Source organism: Bombyx mori, chromosome 26, assembly GCF_030269925.1.
Source record: "Bombyx mori chromosome 26, ASM3026992v2".
Taxonomy (NCBI): Eukaryota; Metazoa; Arthropoda; class Insecta; order Lepidoptera; family Bombycidae; genus Bombyx; species Bombyx mori.
The window spans coordinates 3,106,631-3,128,748 of NC_085132.1; the positions used below are offsets into that span (position 1 = coordinate 3,106,631).

The window sequence follows — 22,118 nt, forward strand, 5'->3', positions numbered from 1 at the left end:
CCGCCGAGCAGGGGGTCGGGACCGCGGTCGTATCCGTGACCTGGCCCCCTAAGAGCTAGGGGTCCCACCCGTTTTGTGCGGGGAGAGACCCAGACGTGGGGTGGCGAGCTTTGCACGCTCACCCGCAGTAGAAGCCGGGTGATGGTAGACCGCGTTCCCCCGACCGTTCTGGGGGAAGGTGTAACGCGGCGCCATCAAGGCGGGCTCTCGGCCCGCTGAACGAGGGAGCCGGTGGTCGTGTCGCTGGCGGCCGCCGGTCCGGCGTGCGTGGGACGGTGGGATGGATGTAATGTGCTCTGCGTCAACCCTGTCCCGCCGTTTCAATAGCCACGACTGGGCTCCGGCCCGGTCCGAGGTAGGGCGCCGGTTGTGAGCGGCAGGAGTTTTTAGTGAGGTTCAACTCCCACATACCCCACCTGCCGCGCGGGTGGGGATCCGGCGATTTTCTCCTGTGGAAAAAAAAAAAGGCTTGGGTTTGGAGGCCCGATACAGACATGGAATTGCTTGTTGATTTTTTTTTTTTTAGAAATCGTAGTTTCATTATGCAATCAATCTTAAATTCAGATTTTATTTGTAATCGAGAAATGAAAAGCACAAATAAACAATTGCACAACTCTGATCGGAATAAACCGCGAAACCTGAAACCCAATCAAAACTTTTCAATTTTTCAATCGAACAATACTGTTTCGGGGATTCGTTGACCCAATAACAAATCTGAGCCGACTTAAACCGGATAAAATATACTAAATAAACCGGATCTGGGTGATCGATCGAGTTCTCATATTGAAATGAAGAGCATTTTCATTTTGGGAGACGAGATTTAGATTTGTTTTTCGTGATAGTTAACATATTTTTATTAAGCAGATTTTTAACATCGTGTAATAAAAATCAAACCAACCAAATGATAATTTGCGTAATTACTGGTGGCAGGACCTCTTGTGAGTCCGCACGGGTAGGTACCACCACCCTGCCTGTATCTACCGTGAAGCAGTAATGCGTTTCGGTTTGAAGGGTGGGGCAGCCGTTGTAACTATACTGAGATCTTAGAACTTATATCTCAAGGTGGGTGGCGCATTTACGTTGTAGATGTCCATGGGCTCCAGTAACTATTTAACACCAGGTGGGCTGTAGACTCCACCCATCTAACAATAAAAAAAGCAGGTTTTTTCGCCACAAAAAAGGTCAATGTACAAACCCTTATTATTCAAACTTTATGCACCATAGAGTTAGCATGTTACAGAGATAGATGTATTTCAGATTTGAGGAATTTATGGCTGAAATTCGACATAGTGTATCTGACGTAACGATAGCGTGTAGTGTGAGACACGGATGAGTATTATTACTATTCAGTCTGGCTCTACTGCCAATCAGTTATACGTCAGGTATGAAGGGTAATACGGTAATTAATGTAAAATTAAATTTCCATACTCATGTACCAAAGTATTAATAGCACTCAGGTTATCTTATAGGATATAATTATGAAAATACAGTAATTCGAATGAAACGTAACATTTTCATTTTTTCTACTAAAACTCTAATAATGTATTATTGGAGTTTTAGTAAGGATCCCTAATTAAAAAAAAAAAAGATTATAGCCTATGTCACCCGGGAATAGTGTAGCTTCCAAACAGTGAAAGAATTTTTCAAATCCGTTCAGTAGTTTCGGAGCCTATTCAATACAAACAAACAAATCCTTCCTTTTTATAATATTACTAGCGACCGCCCTCGCTTCGCTTCGGAAACATTAAAACACACATGAAACAAAAAAAATAAAAAAAATAAAAAAAAGTAGCCTATGTTCATCAGGGACAATGTCGGCTTCTAATGGAAAAATAATTTTTCAAATCGGTCCAGTAGTTTCGGAGCCTATTCGAAACAAACAAACAAACAAATCTTTCCTCTTTATAATATTAGTATAGATAGTATATTATAGTATAGACAAAGTGACTCGTGAACTTGTATTGAACCTTTTTTTCTACTACATGATGGAATTGAACGTACAATTAGAGATCATTGACGATACTGTACAAATCGCTCTGGTTCCAAACAAAGTTTTAACTGTTCACGAACACGAAGTGCCCAGCTGTTTTCGTCCATCAACATCACTTAAGTTGTTATCATCTCTTTTTGATGATGCACCGAAATTGGGTCACGAAGATTGTCGACTTTCGAGTTTGGAGGATCGACCTTATTTATGGTCTTTCAAAATTCATTTGTATGTCCCTTGTAAGTTTATTTGTCTTCTGTTTTTCGTCTGTTCACATTTCACGACCTTATTCTCAGTTCATATTATCGTCATGATATTCGTCTTATCGTTGCCGCCGCTGACTACTCCCCGAACCCTGATCACGCAGGAGTCAGTCACCATCGTCTCCCTAGACACGTCCTTATAGATCCATCAGATCCAATAACCTTTGCATTAGACGCCTTCAGTTCTAACACTAGGAGCAGGCTTAGGGACCTCGGTAACCGTACTCGTCGAACTCGACAAAGAGTTCGCCGTGCAACCTAACCCATGAATCAGCTCGCTGAGTTTCTGGCCGGATCTTCTCAGCGGGTCGCGATTCCGATCCGGTAGTAGATTCATTCGCGAAGCAGTTGCTCATGAGTTGTTAAGTCTCCTTCGGATGCGCTGAATAATATGATTCAATATTATCTCTTCTGTTATAAATGCATCCTTGAATGCTAAACATGCTAAGGACAGGCTTCGACCGGGTTAATGGAATGTTGTATTTTTTGCATTATATTTATCAAAAATCTCTAAGAACATTCGTAATCCACACAGAGATCATCATCATTTATATGAAGAGCATTATGAGATCACAATGAGATACGTGTTCAACGCATGTTCATGAATGACTTCCACGATCAAGAAATATTATCCTGTAATAAAAATCAAAAATATAATTGGCATAATTACTGGTGGCAGGGGCATCTCGTGAGCCTGCAGAGGTAGGTACCACCACCCTGCCTACTTCTGCCGTGAAGCAGTAATGCATGTAGCTGTTGTACTGAAACTTAGTTTTCAAGGTGGAGAACGGTAATCACGTTGCTGATGTCTATGGGCTCCATTAATCAGTTAACAAATCGGCCGTGACGTCGTTCAACAGTCAAAACAAAAAAAATCAGAGCATTCACACTTTTTGCAATTTCACCTATATTCTAGTAACTTATCCATACTTTTGGTACTGTGATTAGCAGTGTATAATTACCGTCTTCTTCCCGATGTCTTTAGCTCGCTTCACAAGTTAACTATTCACGGTTTCTGTCGCAATACATTTGTGAGTTACAACCTGAAGGGGACGACACATGTAATACTATTGCGACGTCTACAAGGTGTTCGCCTCCCAAAGTGGGTGGCAGTAATTAAATCTGTGGTCATAGATCAGACAATGATAAGTACATTTTTGCTCAATACGACTTATTAATATAGGCATAATCGCAAAAAAATGCTCTTTCATTTGGTCATATTAGGATAACTACATGCAAAATATTACTGTTGTATTGAATATTAATCAGATTATGATAATTTTTATATTTCAACTTTTGTTTTAGTCATATTGCGTTAAGTGATTTTATTTGGATCTGACCGAAAGGACAACGCGTTTTTTAATGATCAGAATATGACAAAAGCACACTTATCAACTTATGATCAAAAATTACTCGGTTAGAGGGAAACATGTCATAACGTGTCGTGTCATTATGGTTTCGCGTACCGCACATTTCGTAGTTTATTGTTAGTTTTCGTTATTTCGCCGGTAAAGGAACATTAATATAGGTTATAATTACTGTTTAAATGATGAGTGCTCGCTGTAAGAAGTTGTTGGAGTTAGCTATGAGGCAAAAAGATTCAGAGGTATGTTTATCATTATTTTTATTGTTATTTTATTCAAAGCGCGTCAAAGTGTTTATTGCGAGAGTAAGTAGGCGTTTTAGTGAGCAATATTGTAATAATTGATAAAATTTGACTGCTTGTGCCTAGTATATTTTATATTAAACGAACTCTGAACAAAACATAATGACCGTTAATTTAAGTAGGTAATCGTTCAAAAGATAAAATACTGGCATCTAGGCCTAACGTTGTTTTTATTCATTTTAGGATTTAACTGTGAAACAACGTATGAGAGAACGTACTCCATTAGCTCAGAAGGATATCTTGCGATCCCTGCCCGGCCCGTCAGGTACTCTGGTAGCTCAGCAAGATATCTTGCAATCTTTGCCCGGCCCGTCAGGTAATCGAGCTTATAGTTCTGATCGTACTTCTCTCGGCGAAGATTATAGTTCTGATGACGATGCGCAGGATTGTAATTGGTTCCCTGCTGGTACACATGATGAACACGTGTCATCATCGTTATCTAGCAAGACATCTACCCCTAGAAGTATTGGAAGCCTTACTGTCCCAGCTGTCCCAGCGTTGGTTTCTCAAACACAGGATGATGTGAGAAAAAAAAGGAAGCGTGGTGTCGGTATGATGCAAAGAAAACTCCGTAAAGAAAGAACAGAAAAAATTAAAAGAGGGGAAGAATACATAAATCAAGCTGGGAAAAAAATATTGGGTAAATCTGTAGGTGAACTAAAAGAATGCAGATTAAAATGTAAAACTAAATTTACAAATGCACAATTACAAAGAGTTTTTGCGGATTATCGCGCCATGGAAACTAGGGATATGCAACGTTTACATTTAAGTAATCATATACTATTAACACCGCCAATTAGAGTTAAACAGGTTGAAAACAAAAAGAAAAGAGAAGTATCTGTAGAGTACTTTATTGAAAATGAAGGTAATTTAGTAAAAGTTTGTCAAAACTGTTTTCTTAACGTGTATGGTGAGAATCGTGGTTTTGTGAACGGCATAATTGACAAGAAGAAAAAGTCAGCTACAGGTATCATTGGACGGGATGAAAGAGGCAGACATGAGCCAAAAATTAAACATTCAAGTGAAGCAATTGATTATGTGCGTAATCATATTTCTAATTTCCCTGCATACGAAAGCCACTATTCAAGACGACACACTACGAAAAAATACCTGGAGACTGGCTTGAATTTACAAAAAATGTATAACTTATACCTAGACCAACATACCATGGACAACATAACTACAAAAATAGTTAGCATTTCTACATATAGTAATATTTTTAAGACATTCAATTTAAAATTTAAAAAGCCACATAACGATACTTGTCATACTTGTGATACATTTGTAGCAAAAATAAAAATTACTATAGATGACACCGAGAAAACGAGACTACATGACGAACATGTCTCTCATCAGGATAAAGCGAATTTCCATTACGAATGTAAATCATTCGATAAACAACGCGCCAAGGCATCTGGGAATACTATCGTTGTCGCTGTGTGTGATTTACAGCAGTGTCTCGCTACACCATACTTAAATACTAGTGTAGCATTTTACAAAAGGAAGCTATGGACTTTTAATTTCACAGTCAGAAATTGTAACACTGGGAAAACTACTTGCTTCATGTGGCATGAAGCTATCGCGCAACGTGGTGCTGACGAAATAGCATCTTGCTTAAAAATGTTCATAATGAGTTTACCCGAAGAAACAGAGCACGTTATTATTTATTCAGATACATGTCCCGGACAGACCCGCAACAACACATTACCTGTTGTATATAACTACATACTTACGCAGAAAGTTGGTTTGAAGACTATAGATCATAAATTTCTAGTTCCTGGTCATACACATTTAGAGTGTGATGCTGACCATGCCTCAATTGAGCGTGCCAAGAAGAAATATAATGGAAGAATTTCAATTCCAAATGACTGGTACATGCTTGTGAGAATGGTCAGCAGTAAGTTCACTGTGATAGAATTGTCACAAGACGACATTTTTGCATTTTCGAGCATTCTAAAGCAGTCGCTTATAAAGAAGACCAAAGATCAAAATAACGCTCCTTTTCTGTGGCGTAATATATTTTGGATACGTGTCGAGAAAGAACATCCTTGTTTCTTTTCTTTTAAGTATTCACTGAGAGTGGAAGACGAGTTTAAAATATGTGACATGAAGAGGAAAGCTAGAGCCAGTCGAAGCAATCAACCAATAATGGATGTTCGTAAGGCATACAATCAGCCATTATTAATAAGTAAAGAAAAACATAAGGATATTTTATCTTTATTACAGTACATTGATCCAGTGTACCATGATTTCTATAACAATGTAATAAAGTCTGACAACGACGTAGTAGACACATCACATATAAGTGATTATAATTCCGATTCTGAATAGAAATTATTCTATTATTAAGTCTATTATCTTATTTTTTTAATGCTGCTTCGAGCGCAATGTTATATGCCAAATATTCTGCATTGGCATTTTAAATCTAAATAAAGTATTTTTCTCATATTTGTCTTTCATTTAAGATCATAACACGATAACTACCTACTTCTTTTGATCAGAATGTGACAAGTGCAACCATTCTTTAAAAAAAAAAACAATACGTGAATACTACGCATTCCACAAAGAATTTTACGTATTTTTACAAATTAGTAACACATTTCCTTAGTTTTAAAAACTTTTTTTTTTCATATATCGAGTGTCTCATATTTTAATAGTGCCTTCAAGATTTCTTAAAAATTTAATTGCTTGTCCTGTGTAACGGACGTGACGTCAGCTGTCATGCCCTGCCGCCAGCCAAGCCGCCAAGCCATATTAACACGCCCCCTTCCGCCACAGCCACCGCCACCGCCGCCAGCCAAAGCCAACGAAGGGGGGATAGTGTTAATAAAACAAGCCGTGCCAGCCATTTCTACCTGCTTTTCTGCATTCTCGCACAAATAAAAGAACTTGTCGTTACGCTGCTGGTTTTTATTGTCACATCATTTGCAACAATCAGAAGTGGCATAAAGAAATGAAACAACGTCATATACACGCTCAGATCTCTCGGTCTTCTGACAAGTTTGAAGAAGATGAAGCTCCTATTCCACTGGCGAGGAAAGTGTTGAAAAATTGCTTCAGAAGGAGGTCCACAAGGCGATACTTGAGCTACAAGGTGAAGAACCTGGAACAATCAAATCAAAGGGACTACGACGTCGGACCAAGAGCGCCTGCCGCCCTGTCCTTCCATCATTCTGGCTCACGTGGAGAGAAACTAGAAGAGCAGCAACGTGGTTACTCCACTGCGGCACTACGAGCTTCACGGAGCTTCACGAGATTCACGGCTACGAGCTTCCTTCTCCCTGCCTGCGACGCTGCTGCGCGGCGAAGACAGCTACATCAAAGTCATCAACATGGGCTCGGAGACCATCATGTGGCCGCCGGGCGAGGTCCTGCCGAGGGCCAACAGCTGCGAGAAGCCACAGCCCAACAGCCAGGTGTGTTGCATTTCTACTTGCCCTAGCCATGCCATTGCAAATATTTCGAGATTTGAGGGTAGAAATAAAAAAAAAAATTAAAAGGAGCCATTAAATAATAAGGGTCATTCAGATTAAAAACATACAGAATAAGCATTGCTTTGCTACGAATACACATGATTTAGGTATTGCCAATTTAGTTCAAATGCAAATTAAGCTTACTAGTGATCAGCCCGTGTATCGCCACCCTTAAAAACTTTCTCATAATGAACAAACGATAATTAAATCTAAAGCTAATCAACTTTTAGATGCCGGTAATATAAAAGAATCTGAATCTAGTTACGCTTTACCAGTGATCCTTGTTAAGAAAAATAACGGCGACAGTAGGCCATGCGTTGATTATCGTGCGTTAAACGCTATCGCGGTAAAATATAAGCATCGCCTATCAAACAGTACTTCACGAGTTTAGATTTTGTACAGGGCTACCATCAATTAAGCATTGTGCCAGACGCATAAAACTGCTTTCATTACACCGCAAAGTCATTATTACGAGTACACTAGAATTCCTTTTGTTTTAGCAAATGCGTCATGCAGTTAAATGCGTTTAATAAATAAAATAATTGAGTCTGTGGGTAGAAAAGAAATGGGTAAAAATAATGAAAGTAATGTAGGTCAAATCGAGATACTAGCAATTTTAAACGATTTACCTCTACCCTCAGTTGATAAAAAATCAGGTTCAATAATTATTGAGAAAGTACTTGGGAAATTTTATGGTGGAGACTTAAAATTAAATATGAGTAAATGCTCATTCTTGGAGAAACAAGTCACTTATTTAGGTCATGAAATATCTTCAGACGGTATACAGCCGGGTGCAACAAAAATTGACGGCCGTTTCGCTGTTTCCTGTGCCAAATAATGCTCATAGTGTGCGACAGTTTATTGGTTATGTGTTACTTTAGAAAGTTTATTCCCAGTTTTGCCGTGATTGCGCGTCCATTAGCAGAGTTAAGAAAAAAAAAATATAAATCATAGGTGTGGGGCCGTGAACATAACGCGAATTTCGAACAACTGAAAAACAGTTTATGTTCCAAACCTATGCTAGCTCTGTATAATCCTATGCTTCTTACAGAAATACAAACCGATGCGTGTAGCTTAGGAATTTCTGGTATATTATTACAAAAACAAACTGACAACTCACTGCGGCCTGATATTTTAGCCGGGTTACTAGGAAGGAAGAGTGTGTATCATAGTTAAGAGCTCATAACCTGGCGGTCGTTCAATCGCTTCGTAGGTTCAGTATTTATGAAGTAGGTAAACATGATATAGTAGAAACTGATTGTACTGTGGTTTGTGCTACGCTTACCAAACGCGACATTATACCACGCATTGCGCGATGGTGAGTTTTGAAAGAAGATTAACATTTGTAGACGCGCTTAATAGGCATCCTGTTGACATGATGAACGTGAATCGTCTTAGTTACTCATTGATTCTGTACTGTGCAATGTCAGGACGAAAAGCTTGGTTCGATTATAAAGCAATCTATACTAACATTATAAAGCTGAAGAGTTTGTTTGTTTGAACGCGCTAATCTTAAGAACTGCTGGTCCGATTTGAAAAATTCTTGCATTGTTAAATAACCCATTTATTGAGAAAGGTAGGCTATATAACGCTAAGACCGCTAAGACCATCACTGTGTCACGCCAAGACCAATACAAGGGAAGTACCAGTAAAGAATGTTTCAAAATCGGGTTATTTTCCCTTGAGAGCTTCCGGTGCGTGCGCTGCAGAAAGATCTAAAAAAAATATGTCCGCGATAGCATATGTCTATATGTTAAGGTTGGCTCACTATAACGTTTTTTTTATGTTAACCAAATTTGTTCTAAAATAAAGCATTTTTTGTGAACTACATTCCACGCGGACGAAGTCGCGCTGATGTTAAAGATAATTATGAACTAGTTCGAAAAACTTAACGGAAACAGACTCGCAGTCCCTTCGGCTAAATGGGAAATTGTACAAATGCACTATGACGACATTTGTCACGTGGATCTAAATCATCGTTTAGCTTTGATTAAAAGCCAATATTGTTTTTTTTTAAAATGACATGCTTTATTAGGAAATACGTGGCAGCATATCTTTATTGTATACATGACAAGGATAGCTATGTTAAAAAAAAGAAGACTGTCTATATCCGATCTCTAAACCATCTGGTACTATGCGCATGGTACAAATAGATAACATGATGCCCTTCTGTAGGACATCTAAAGGGCACCAACCAGTACATGATCGTAATGAAGATGCGTTGTCTAAATTTGTGATAGCTGAACTAACGCGTACTGTAAATTCAATCGGGACCATTCGTGCATTGAAAAATATATTAATAGGGTTTGTCCAGATACCCGAATCACGTGGTGACAGACTGTGGGAAAGCTTTTACGAGTAGGTACTTTAAAAAAATATATCGGAAGATAAACAGTTTAGGCATACGTTAAACGGTATTGCTTGTCCGCGCGCTAATTGGCCAGGTTGATTATGTGTTGCGGGCAACTGATCCTAGTGAAGCTTCAAATAATTTAGTGAACTCCGTCATTTGAGGCACAAACAACACAATTGAAAGTAGCAGCGGCTACAAGCCTTGTGATTTAATCTTTGCGCGCTCTGGTAGGTCAATATGTGATGTTTCGATTCCTGGTCGCGAACCAGAAACTGTTGACGCTCAGCGTAAGATAGCTACAACTAGGATAAAATAAGCGAGAACAATAATGACGCACAACGTTAATATAAAAAAATGCTCATGTTTATAAAAAAAGGGATTTTGTATCGTAGAGACAGGCTCCAACTGGTTAGTAGCGCCGCTAAGATTAATACCAAATTAGACGATTTGTACTCAGGTCCGTATGTAGCAACTAAAGTAGTAGGTAACAATCGGTATCGAATTAGAAGTATATCTAAAAGGTTTATGAAGTTGTAAAAACTTCACTGGCCTGGTATCAACAGATTCATTAAGGCCCTATAAAAGTATAGCCCATGTGTCCGTTAGCGCTAGTAGTTCCGATGAGCAGCTCGAAACTGAAGACCTTACCTTATTGATTTATTTGAGAACTAAATGTCTTTGTGTGTTCCCCATTGCGGGAGCAATTGTTGCAGGATGGCCGAATGTAACGGACGTGACGTCAGCTGTCATGCCCTGCCGCCAGCCAAGCCGCCAAGCCATATTAACACGCCCCCTTCCGCCACAGCCACCGCCACCGCCGCCAGCCAAAGCCAACGAAGGGGGGATAGTGTTAATAAAACAAGCCGTGCCAGCCATTTCTACCTGCTTTTCTGCATTCTCGCACAAATAAAAGAACTTGTCGTTACGCTGCTGGTTTTTATTGTCACATCATTTGCAACACCTGTAAAGTAATGAAATTGTATTTATCATATTCTGACCTATGGCCACAGAAATTATGATATCTGAGATGTACAAGGTGAGACAATAGAATTTTATGTACTCCGGTTTACCTTCTTGTCTCGTTACACACGATATTTTTGACATCCAAAACACAAATGCATCTAAAACACTTCGCCAATCGAGTTTGGATCGTAAAAAGTTTGCAGTGATTTTGTTGCTAAAACCATTAATATTAATCACATAGCGTTAATCATTTTATTTTATAAATCTTTGTTTTTTTTTTTGTAAATTCTTCTTTTTCTTCATCTTTCCACTTTCCGCTAGGTGGGGTCGTAACAGCTAATTTTTCTCCTCCTTTCTCTTCTATCAGCCGTCAGCTCAACCCTCACTCCTCTCTCTCTCATATCGTCTTTCACACACTCCATCCATGTCTTCTTCGGTCGATCTCTTCCCCCTCTACCTCGCACTACCATTTCCATACAGTATCTCCTAGTCCCAAGCATTATTGTTATGAAATGATTGTTAACCGTAGGATTTTTCAGCTTCGTTAGAACTGGTCGGCAATTATGGACTGAATCAGGTGTAGTGGAGTTGCTAACAACTACCTGTGATTATCTAAAAGGGTCCTCTTTTTTTTTCTCCACTTGAGAAAATCGCCAGATCCCCATCGTATGTGGGAGTTGAACCTCCTTCCGCTCACAGCCAGTGCTCTACCCCGGCCCGGGTGGGAACCCAGTCGGAGCTATTCAGACGGCGAGACAGGGTTTACGCAAAGCATATTACATCCATCTCGCCGTCCCCTAGACGCCGGACCGGCGGCCACCATTACCACGACCGCCGGTTCCCTCGGTCGACGGGCCAAGAGCCCGCATTGATGGAGCCGCGCTACACCTTCGCCCTACCATCGACAGGTTTCGTATTACGATCTAAAATGGTCCTACAGCTATTTAGAGATTGCATCTACTTTTTGTCGATCGCTAATGAGGTGGACTAACAAAATCAAAACTACAGTGGACAGTCCTCTAAATCAGGACAGCAGGATGATTCAGAGTAGAGAAAGATAGGCGGGACATCATAAAACGAGTCAAGTCTGCCCCCTCCAATATCATATAACGATCACGAGGACTCAAGATTGAAAAGATTGAAAAGAATCTCATTTTTGTACCTTTAAGTGTATACGAGTATAAAGAAAACCTTTTAAGTATTAAGTAAACATTTTAAGTATATAAATAAATATATAAATAAAATATTTTAAGTATTATCATTAATCAATCGATTTTAATCGATTATAAGCACATAAAATGACATCAACGACATACCCATTGGACTTTTTTGGTATTTTTATTTAAATACAACAAAAATAAAAATATAAAAAATAATGTGTACTCGTAAAAAAAAGATTAAGAATTATTTATTTATTTATTTATTTATTTATTTATTTAAGGATTACCGACAGGGTTTACAGTAAGACATAAAATAACATTGACATGTATAGAGCAATTGATAACTGCAACTCTAATTATAGGCAATCACAGCATGCATTACATTAATATATTAATAGAGATTTAACAATACTATTAATAATAATAAAAAATTAAAAACAAAAGAAAGACAACAAGGGCAGTAATACCCGAGTACTCAGACCAAGACTGAGGCTGAGGTTCAACAACAACTTTTTATAATTTTGTTCTTAAATATTGGAAGGGAATCGCCAAATATGTCAAGGTTTTCAACTTTTCTAACTAGATTATTATAAAGGTTAGTTAGACGAGGAGTAGGTGAGTGCTTAAATCAATAATCGTTTTTTTTTTTAATAATCGATATATCGATTTAATGTAATTATTTTTCGTTATACTGACAACACTGAATTTAATCTGACTGACTGACACACTGAAGTAGGAAACTTATCTATAGACTGACACCACAGATTACTAAATAAATAACTGACACTTCGCTTGCTGCTTGTGCTTACGTTCAAAATGGATGTGTTTTGATTTTTCTTCTATTTATTTTACTGGCTTTGTTTTATGGATTTTATCCTTCCTTGAATGACGACTTTGGATCAGGAGTTAAGGATCACAGCTACATTCGATTATGGATACCGATTAATAACGTTTCATACTACGACCGAAAAACATTGTGTGAATTGTGATTTTAACCTGACCGAGATTCAAAACCATGTATATGCCCTCCTGACTCCTGTGCTAGTTTTTGATGATTTACGAATTGTGTAGGATGATGAAAAAAATATAGATATTTAAAGAAACATGTGTATGTTTTTTTTTATTTCTAATAACTACAATTGGATAAAAATACATTAAGAACATCTCTCTTATCATAATTAATAAATTAAACATTAAGAAAAGAAAAATTCTTGAATTATCCGACACTTATTTATATTATAAAAAAAATAACCTCAAAACTGCCTACTCTCCATAGCATGTGGGCCCAAGATGGACATCTAATATTATTATAAAAATGGACTGTATTAAATTCTTAAATGTATTGGATATCTAAAAAATATATTGAAATTGATGACACTTCTATAAAAATAAAATGAAATTAAAAAATAGTTTATTTTTGAATACCAAAAAAGTCCAATGGGTATGTCTTTGATGTTATTTTAATGATAATACTTAAATGTTTTATTTATATATTTTATTTATATACTTAAAATGTTTACTTAATACTTAAAAGGTTTTGATGCTGGCAATATTTTTCCCGCAAAAATCAAAAACCTTGTTTTTTCAGTAGAATAATTTTTTTTAAACTTACTCAACTTACTTATTGTAAACTGTAGTGGCGCTCATTTGGAAGAAAGTAAATGCATATTTATTTATGCCAAAATTAATGCACTAAGTATTTTTTCTCTAATCTATTGTCCACTTTGGGCCTGAAATGGGAATTCTCCTTTACACATTCATCAAAACTTAAAAGACATTATTGAGTCTTTTAAAAGTGCGTCTTTAGTTTTGTATTTTTCAAGCTAAAAGTTCGTTGATACTCTCTGTTATCTCTTTGATTTTCTTCGTTTATCGACTTCAGTATACTTTGGATTTCCGCAAAAGATTTTCCTTTCGTTTCCGGTATGAAGATTACAACAAATAAACCCGCTACAATTGTATTAATGGCTAGCGACCAATACGAATAAACGGGACCAATCAGTTTTACGAAGGTCGCGAAATATTTCGTTAGCAGGAACGCAGTTAAAGAAGCCACGGAGAACGATATAGTGACACCAGACGCTCTTGCTGGGCCCTCGAAAAGTTCAGACACGATGGTTAGAAAAATGGAGCCGGGTCCTGCAAATTAGAAGTTGATTTAAAAACGAAATCATAAACAGTATGTTATAACACAGTGAATCGCACTACCATCCGAAGTGATGACCACGACCACTCTGCCAAGAGTGCATACGACTGAGAAGAATATTATATATAAACACATCGATTTAAATTTTATGGCATTGAAGCTCTTCATCAGAAAAGTAACCCTCTTATCTTGGTCGCCAATAATGAATAACCAACTCAGATGACGAGGCAACGGATAGCCGCCTCGCCCTAAGCATATCTTAGCGATCCCGGATCGGTTCTCGATGCTCTGATGAAACACTGCTCTTGTTAGGGCTATTCTCTCAAGTTAAGCCCGTGAGCTCGACTACCAGCCCGACAGTAGCTGAAGTCCCTTAGGCTACCAGCGATTAGGTAGGCAGGGAACGCAAAAAACTTAAGTAGAAAACTAAGCCAAGGGAACGGAAGACTTTGGATCACTAAGCGATCTTATGGTTCGCTTAGTGATATTTTGTTATTTACACTAATAGCCTACTAGTGAACTCCTATTACCACAAAAAAGCCTAAACATAAAGCGTGGGTACCATAATCCCTTATTTACTTATTTTTATCAGATAAAATATTTTATTTTGAGTGAAAACTACGATAATTCAATTAAAAACCCACCAAATAAAAAAGAAAAAACGAACAACACACATACCTGTACTGTAGCTAAATAAAACGGCCACAAGCGAAAACAACGGTAAGTAATTTATCCAGCCTTCCGTAGAGTATCCAAGCTCTTTCAGTTTGAAAAATGGTCCTAGTCCTGTAAAACCAGCAGCCGTTCCCGCCAAGGTAACAACTAATAAAGGTTTGCGGTCAACTTTGTCCGTCACAAGCGCAGCCAAGATACCAGCTACAAACTGGATAACACCAACAATCACAGAAGCTAATTCCGATTTGATATTTGTGTGCGTGATCTCCAAGATTGACTGCAAATAATTTATGACGATTGATTGGCCAATCAAGTTCACGAGCACGGCAAAGAGAACGGCTAGCGTCAAGGATCTAGAAAACATTTTGTTTTTGAATATTTCCAAACAATTCACTTTTGAATTAAGCGCAAGATTATACTGCTCTATTTCTTCTGTCGCTTCGTATTCAGATCTATGGAAGTAAATTAGTACTTTCTTCGATTCTTCTATGCGACCTGAAATTAAATTTATAAGTTTAATGCATTACTGCTTCACGGCAGAAATAGGCAGGGTGGTGGTACCTACCAGTGCGGACTCACAAGAGGTACCACCAGTAATTACGCAAATTAAAATTTTTGCGGGTTTGATTTTTATTAAACGGTGTTATTCTTTTACCGTGGAAGTCAATCGTGAATATTTGTCAAGTACATATTTCATCAGAAAAATTGGTACCCGCCTGCAGGATTCGAGCACCGTTGCATCGCTAGATACGAATGCACCGGACGTCTTATCCTTTAGGCCACGAAGACTTCACCTAAATTACCTAAATATAATTAAGAACTGTTGTAACTTAATACTGAAGAAAAAATGGAAGTCTACAAACCTTTTGAGAACAAATAGTACGGACTCTCAGGTAGGAATAATATCGGTACAGTACACAATGCCACCGTACACGTAATTGCGATGTTCAAATGAAAGTAATTGAGGTAAGGTCCAAAACAGAACATCATTAATGTACCGAGTGATATATTGATATTTATGAACGATAATAAAGAGCCTCGAATTTCTTTCTGAAAAAAAAAAAAAAATTATTATATGGTGGTAAAGTGTATTGTGACAGACTCACGGATGTTCAGGATAATTCAGAGCTTCCAATTTCTGGCAAGAAATAAACGCGCCATTTTTAAAGGCCAGGATAGTAAGTAGGGTAGTAGTTATAGGCAGCCCGTAGGCAGCGGCTTGGCTCTGCCCCTGGCACTGCTGAAGTCCATGGGCGATGGTAACCACTCTCCACCAGGTGGGCCGTATTCTTGTCTGCCTACAAGGGCAACAAAAATAAAAATTAATCACTGTCAACTAAAGCTCCGATAGACGCCTCATTGAATCCGATCATACTAAGCTTATGTTCTCATGTTCATATTTAAGTAAACTTCTGAATAATATAACAATCGTTTTCTCTGCCGATCTTTTAGTACTAGTTGGTAAAAAAATACATTGGCAACATGTTTACACTGTATTGCTATTTAAGCTAGGTAACATACACTAGATATTTCTGCAGAGTAGGCAACCGAAGCGCAAATTAGCATGCCACTTAGTGTACCGCTGAAAGCTCTTTCCACCACCAACATCCAAGCTTTCGTTGCAAACGTTAACATGAATTTAACGGTCATCGTCAAACACATGCCAAAAACGATACAGGTTTTCCTACCGAAATAGTCCATTACGATTCCCCATGGATAGTTTGCTGTAACAAATTAGCAGTGTTATTAAATTTAAAAAAGATAAGTTGGTTTTTGAAGCACGCGATCTAAAAGGCTCTAAGCCTAAGTGTGTCGATATCCTAAATGTGGCTAGAGGTAGACGAGAACGTGGCCAAGCATTTACTAACAGAGGGGTAAGTACACGCCACTAGCAATTGCTCGGGCCAAATCAAGTAAGTTCAGAGGTTGAATTTTATTCTGGCTTCTGTATTTTTTAGGAAACAAGTCTATTAATAGACCAAAGAAGCTAGTGCGCGTGCAACTTGATGCACGTGAAAGAAGTGAAACTTCTATTGCGGTATGTATCTATTATTGCAGTAGTCTTCATTTTTCATCCTTAAACCAAATTTCTCTTGTAATAGGAAATGCTGTGTATAAGAGAAACGACATAGGTCGCTTTGTTATTTCCCTGTCTCCATGGTCGAGTGACATTGACTATTTTCTCACTGTATCTTTTCCTGAATTGTCTTGAATTCCTGAATCTTTTCTCTCTAGCCGTAACGAATCTGTCGCGAGTTAAATTTTACTCTCAACGCGTGTAAAGAAGTTTCACTTCAAAAAATAGAAATAAGATTGCAAAGTGAAGCTTCGGAACAATTTTGTTAGACCTTGCACCTAGATACATCACTAATCTTTTTGCCGCGAAGAAACAACCATATCACAATACGATTGAAAATGAACTAAAATAACTTATATGTTAGAGCGACCATTCATCCAAAGCGCTTTTGTTATATAATTAAGATATATTTTTGCGTAGATCTATGTGTTTTCAGATTCTAACCAGTTTTGAATGAACTTTACTCCACGGTGCTTACTAAGCGTCATGAAATATCTACACACGTCGTTACGAATCCTCCCGACAGTAGATTCTGCGAAGCACTGCTCTTGGGCTAGTATTAGCAAATTCTCTCAGGTTGAGCTCGTGACCTCACCTACCCGTCCGGCCGTAGTTGGAATAGCACCCTAAGCTACTAGCGAATAGGTAAGGAAAAAAACTAATCGCCTGTTAATAGTGTTAATCCTCTGTCTAAGTAACAAAACTAATCGCCTGTTTATTCCTCTGTCTAAGTAATAAAACTAATCGCCTGTTTATTCCTCTGCCTAAGTAACAAAACTAATCGCCTGTTTATTCCTCTGTCTAAGTAACAAAACTAATCGCCTGTTTATTCCTCTGTCTAAGTAACAACACTAATCGCCTGTTTATTCCTCTGCCTAAGTAACAAAACTAATCGCCTGTTTATTCCTCTGTCTAAGTAATAAAACTAATCGCCTGTTTATTCCTCTGCCTAAGTAACAAAACTAATCGCCTGTTTATTCCTCTGTCTAAGTAACAAAACTAATCGCCTGTTTATTCCTCTGTCTAAGTAACAACACTAATCGCCTGTTTATTCCTCTGCCTAAGTAACAAAACTAATCGCCTGTTTATTCCTCTGTATTAGTATCTCTCTGTATAAGCATCCTCTGTATAATCTACTATCTGTATAAGTATTTTAAGTATTACTCTGTATAAGTATTACTTAGACTGAGGAATAAACAGGCGATTAGTTTTTTTGTGTGTTAAAAATAGGTAAGCTAATTAAAGCGTTTTTAACTTTCCTTGCTGCAATCAACGAAATCAACTAAACATTTGACGACCTCATGAAGCCGTGTCACGTTTCACATTGGTCACGTTTTTGTTATTACATGTGCTATACATTAAATATTTTACTATACCGTTGCTAGCTGAACTGAATCTCGTTTCATTATACCATTACATGATCTAAATAAAAATAAGCAAAGACAAATATCAGTTAAGCATTTTTATTTTTACTGGTGGTAGGAACTCTTGTGAGTCCGCGCGGGTAGGTACCACCACCCTGCATATTTCTGCCGTGAAGCAGAAGTGCGTTTCGGTTTGAAGGGTAGGGCAGCCGTCGTAGCTATACTTGAGACCTTCGAACTTGTATCTATATCTTTGTATATTTTTATTTTCTATATATTGTATCTTCGAACTATCTCAAGGTGGGTGGCGCATTTACTTGTAGATGTCTATGGGCTCCAGTAACCACTTAAGACCAGGTGGGCTGTGAGCTCGTTCACCCATCTAAGCAATAAAAAAAATTAAAATTTCACTTCAAACACAAAAGTATTTTCAATATAATGGTTTTGTCGGGGGTCACCAGTATAGTCTCTGTATCGGGCATGGATTAATAAGACACGTTTTCAGTTAAGTGACTAAAGTATAATATTCGGATTACAACGTAACGTGCTATCGACAGCCCGACAATCCCGAGACTGTCTTTTACATACCCGATCCTATGGATCGAATGGTAAACAGTCGACGTCGCCCTAAACACGTTATTACGGATCCTCCCGATCCATTAACGGTACTTTTAGGTACCTCAAGCACAGGTTACCGTCCTCGCCGAATCCGTCGCTTGCGACGAAGGGATCGAGGAGTAAATTAAACCCGAGTGAATTAACAACACACTGAGTTTCTCGTCGGATCTTCTCAGTGGGTCGCGTTTCCGATCCGGTGGTAGATTCTGCGAAGCACTACTCTTTCTTCTAGGGCCAGCTTTAGCAACACTTCCGGCTTGGCCTCCCTGAGCTCACCTACACGTCAAGACAAAGCTGAAATAGCCTCTCAAGGCTATCAGCAAAGGTAGGAAATAAAGAGAATCATCTCTCGAGTGCAAAGGGTTAAACGATTTTGTCATTTTAGGATTTTGTCATTTTAGGATTTTGTCATTTTAGGAGGAGAATAGTCTCCTATTACGCTATGAATATATTATAGAAAAAAAAGTTTATTAAAAGTTTCTCCAGTGTTTGTCAAACTATTTCTGTTTTGTTTTGTAGTCATCATCGAGCCGCCATGATTTTTTTTACACCACAGATTATGATTGAATTTCGCCTGTCTAAAGATATTAGGTACATACGTAGTACTCACTTAAAAATGCAACCAGATACGATGTAGACACTAACCACGATGCTTCAACTTCTGATATTCTTGGTGACAAGATGTCTTCGTTTTCATCCATTAATTTCACTAAAACTGGTGAAATCCACCCCAGCCCGATTCCGGCGCATGCTGTACTTAACGTAACTGAAAAAAATAAATATAATTGCTAATGCTGCTGTCTGGTGTAGTGGTAAGTGACATGGTCACCACACAAGGGGGTCGCGGGTTCGAATCCCGCCAAGGGAAGATATTTGTATGAGAAAATTAAATATAAATGTCTTTCCAGGGTTATGGGTGTATCTTAAATATAGGTATATGTATGTGTATAATAAAAATATTATATTTATTTCCGTTATCTGGTACTTGTAACACAAGTTCTTTACGAACTTAGCACGGGACTAGTTAACGTGGCGTGATTGTTAGTAAATAAAAAAAAAAAAAAATCAAAATGCATTTTTTATTAAAATGTAAACAATTTTATGGGCACTGTATATACCCGTTGCATGAGGTTATGGCATGATAGACGGAAGCACAAATAACATTCGAATTCATATGTTTATAGGTTTGCTTCTGGTCGCCCGGTAGTCGAAATATTTTTTTTATTGCCCTTGTAGGCAGACGAGCATACGGCCCACCTGATGGTAAGTGGTTACCGTCGCCCATGGACTTCAGCAATGCCAGGGGCAGAGCTAAGCCGCTGTTTACCGTTTAGTACTCTCCACAAGCCTTGTTTGAAGAAGGATATATGTCATAGCGCTCGGGAGACGCCGTGGAGGGGAGCTCATTCCAAAGCCGGATGGTACGTGGCAAAAAAGATCTCTGGAAGCGCATTGTGGATAAACGCAGTGGCTTCAGGTAGTATGGATGAACTCTGCTCCGGTGGCGGGCGGTGGGATGGTAAAAACGAGATGACGGTATCACCTCGACTTTTTTTTTTTTTTTTTCCTACCTAATCTGATAGCCTTAGGGACTATTTCAGCGTAACCCTAACGTTTGTAGGTGAGCTCACGGGGCTCAAACCTGATGACGTTGCTAACACGAACCCTAGCAAGAGCCGTGCTTCGCAGAATCTACCACCGGATCGGAAACGCGACCCACTGAGAAGATCCGGCGAGAAACTCAGTGGGCTGTGTCTGAGAGTTAATTTACTCGTCGAGCCCTTCGTAGCAAGCGACGGGTTCGACGAGAACGGTGACCGGTGCTTGAAGTACCTGAAAGCACCGTTAGTGGATCGGGAGGATCCGAGATGACGTGTTTTGGGCGACGTCGACTGCTTTCCATTCTATCTCGAACAATTCCTTAGAGCACTCCCTAGGTATGTACTAGTGGTCGCCCGGTAGTCAACATTTTACTACAATTAATTTAAATTATAAGCTTGAACATTAATAAGGGTCTATTGTTAAAGACTATCATGGATCTCTATATTAACAAATTTCGCCAAGGCTACACTATAGATCAATACTATTGAAGAAGACAAACAATATTAATATATTCTCAATTTGACCACAGGCTTAATCACAAACAAAAGAGTATATACGCGTGGGCGTGTCAAATACACGGTAGTGTGTGTGTAAGGTTTTTTTTATTGGTTTAAGAAAGTATTTTTATGCATAATTTAAAAAACAGTATTAGCATTCTGCACTCCTTCTGTATAAACTATAATTGTGGGAAATTTCATACTCCTCCGTCCGCGCAATTTTCGTAAAAAGGGGTACCTACAAAGTTGTTTTTGCTTCACATAATATTAATTTAAGTATAGATTATAGTTTCCGCAGAGGACCGGGTAAAAGGGATAGATATATGTATTCGTATAATTTGGCTATTTTGGTGTTCGAACCAAGAAGATATAATGTGTTTTTTTCGAATTAAACTAATGCCTAAACCATTTTGACATAATATGACTGTCGCGTTGAACAAAAAACACCATGCGATAAAAATAAGCCATGCAGAAATTGTAAATATTGGCGGCGTATTGTATGTATGTTTGGGGGTTGATGCTTCCCGCTTCCGTAGGTTTAACCCGCGATTCCCTACAAGTAACCCCTGGGTGGTGCTAAACGGGAGCCGAAAACACAATCGGTGGTAGGACCTAGTCCGACTGGCTGGCGACCACCCTCCAACTAGAGTCTGCCGCCAAATAGCCTAGCTGTGTTCCGGCATGTGGGTTGGAGAGCCAGTTCTATTCCTTTCCTTTCTTCCTCCTTGTTGGGGGTGAATCTTGGTGATACTTGGAACATGCAGAGCAAACGTGCGCGCAAGTCCGCGGGGCGTGGGTTGCTGACGGGGGTATAGGGAGACCCAGTGAAACGGTGCCTGCCGCCGCCCGCCGGTCAGTAGGGGACCTGAACCTGGGTGTCACAACTAAACTCCGCCCCAAGAAGCTGTCCCGCCAACCGGTGTAAAATCCTGTCATGCGGTCGTCGTGCCGGAGTCGGAGACCGGAGTGGATCCCGGCGATCGTATGCAGGGTGGACTGGGGGCCCTTCCATACCCTGCGTCAGCTTCTCGCGCACCCCCGGATCGAGTGTTCATTGTGCCCTGCGCTTTATTCAGGTATTGCCTTGATCTCACCTCTAGCATCCTACCTCTCCAAATCCTTACTCTCCAACTAAAATTATCTATCATGAAAGTCGACAAAAGAAAAAGAGTTTTTTCGGCGGATCCCCATTCCACGTTTAATGTGGATTTCAGCAATGTCAGGGGCCTACACAGTAACCTTGACGCCGTACATCACCACCTTGAGACGGCGCA

The 22,118-nt window shown here is 39.0% G+C and overlaps 3 protein-coding genes across 3 annotated transcripts in view; 2 read left to right on the forward strand and 1 right to left on the reverse strand.

Annotated features, from left to right (window-relative positions):
• Positions 1-3,656: 3,656 nt before the first annotated feature.
• Positions 3,657-6,364, forward strand: LOC134201503 (uncharacterized). The gene is made up of 2 exons (XM_062676376.1): positions 3,657-3,856; positions 4,100-6,364. The coding sequence occupies exons 1-2, from the start codon at positions 3,797-3,799 to the stop codon at positions 6,245-6,247; spliced, it is 2,208 nt and encodes a 735-aa protein (XP_062532360.1). The 5' UTR covers positions 3,657-3,796; the 3' UTR covers positions 6,248-6,364.
• Positions 6,365-6,618: 254 nt separating this feature from the next.
• LOC134201504 (uncharacterized) lies at positions 6,619-10,667 on the forward strand. Its single transcript, XM_062676377.1, has 2 exons — positions 6,619-7,332; positions 10,456-10,667. Exons 1-2 carry the CDS (start codon positions 6,870-6,872, stop codon positions 10,650-10,652), a joined length of 660 nt encoding a protein of 219 aa, XP_062532361.1. The 5' UTR covers positions 6,619-6,869; the 3' UTR covers positions 10,653-10,667.
• Positions 10,668-12,113: 1,446 nt separating this feature from the next.
• The window catches only part of LOC101737607 (facilitated trehalose transporter Tret1), a 35,161-nt gene continuing 25,156 nt past the window's right edge, over positions 12,114-22,118 (reverse strand). Inside the window, exons 2-6 of the mRNA XM_062676248.1 lie at positions 19,356-19,511; positions 16,208-16,410; positions 15,550-15,736; positions 14,690-15,181; positions 12,114-14,004 (exon numbers count right to left, since the gene is read on the reverse strand). Of these exons, the coding sequence (XP_062532232.1) occupies positions 13,655-14,004; positions 14,690-15,181; positions 15,550-15,736; positions 16,208-16,410; positions 19,356-19,511 (1,388 nt within the window). The 3' untranslated portion in view covers positions 12,114-13,654. The remainder of the gene's footprint in view (positions 14,005-14,689; positions 15,182-15,549; positions 15,737-16,207; positions 16,411-19,355; positions 19,512-22,118) is intronic.

What these genes read in the sequence shown, in the direction of transcription:
- LOC134201504 (XM_062676377.1), top strand. Translation starts at nt 6,870, where the DNA reads ATGAAACAACGTCATATACACGCTCAGATCTCTCGGTCTTCTGACAAG. An exon ending in AGCCACAGCCCAACAGCCAG is followed by an intron (nt 7,333 to 10,455) that starts GTGTGTTGCATT and finishes CAATTGTTGCAG; the next exon opens with GATGGCCGAATGTAACGGAC.
- LOC134201503 (XM_062676376.1), top strand. Translation starts at nt 3,797, where the DNA reads ATGATGAGTGCTCGCTGTAAGAAGTTGTTGGAGTTAGCTATGAGGCAA. An exon ending in TGAGGCAAAAAGATTCAGAG is followed by an intron (nt 3,857 to 4,099) that starts GTATGTTTATCA and finishes TATTCATTTTAG; the next exon opens with GATTTAACTGTGAAACAACG.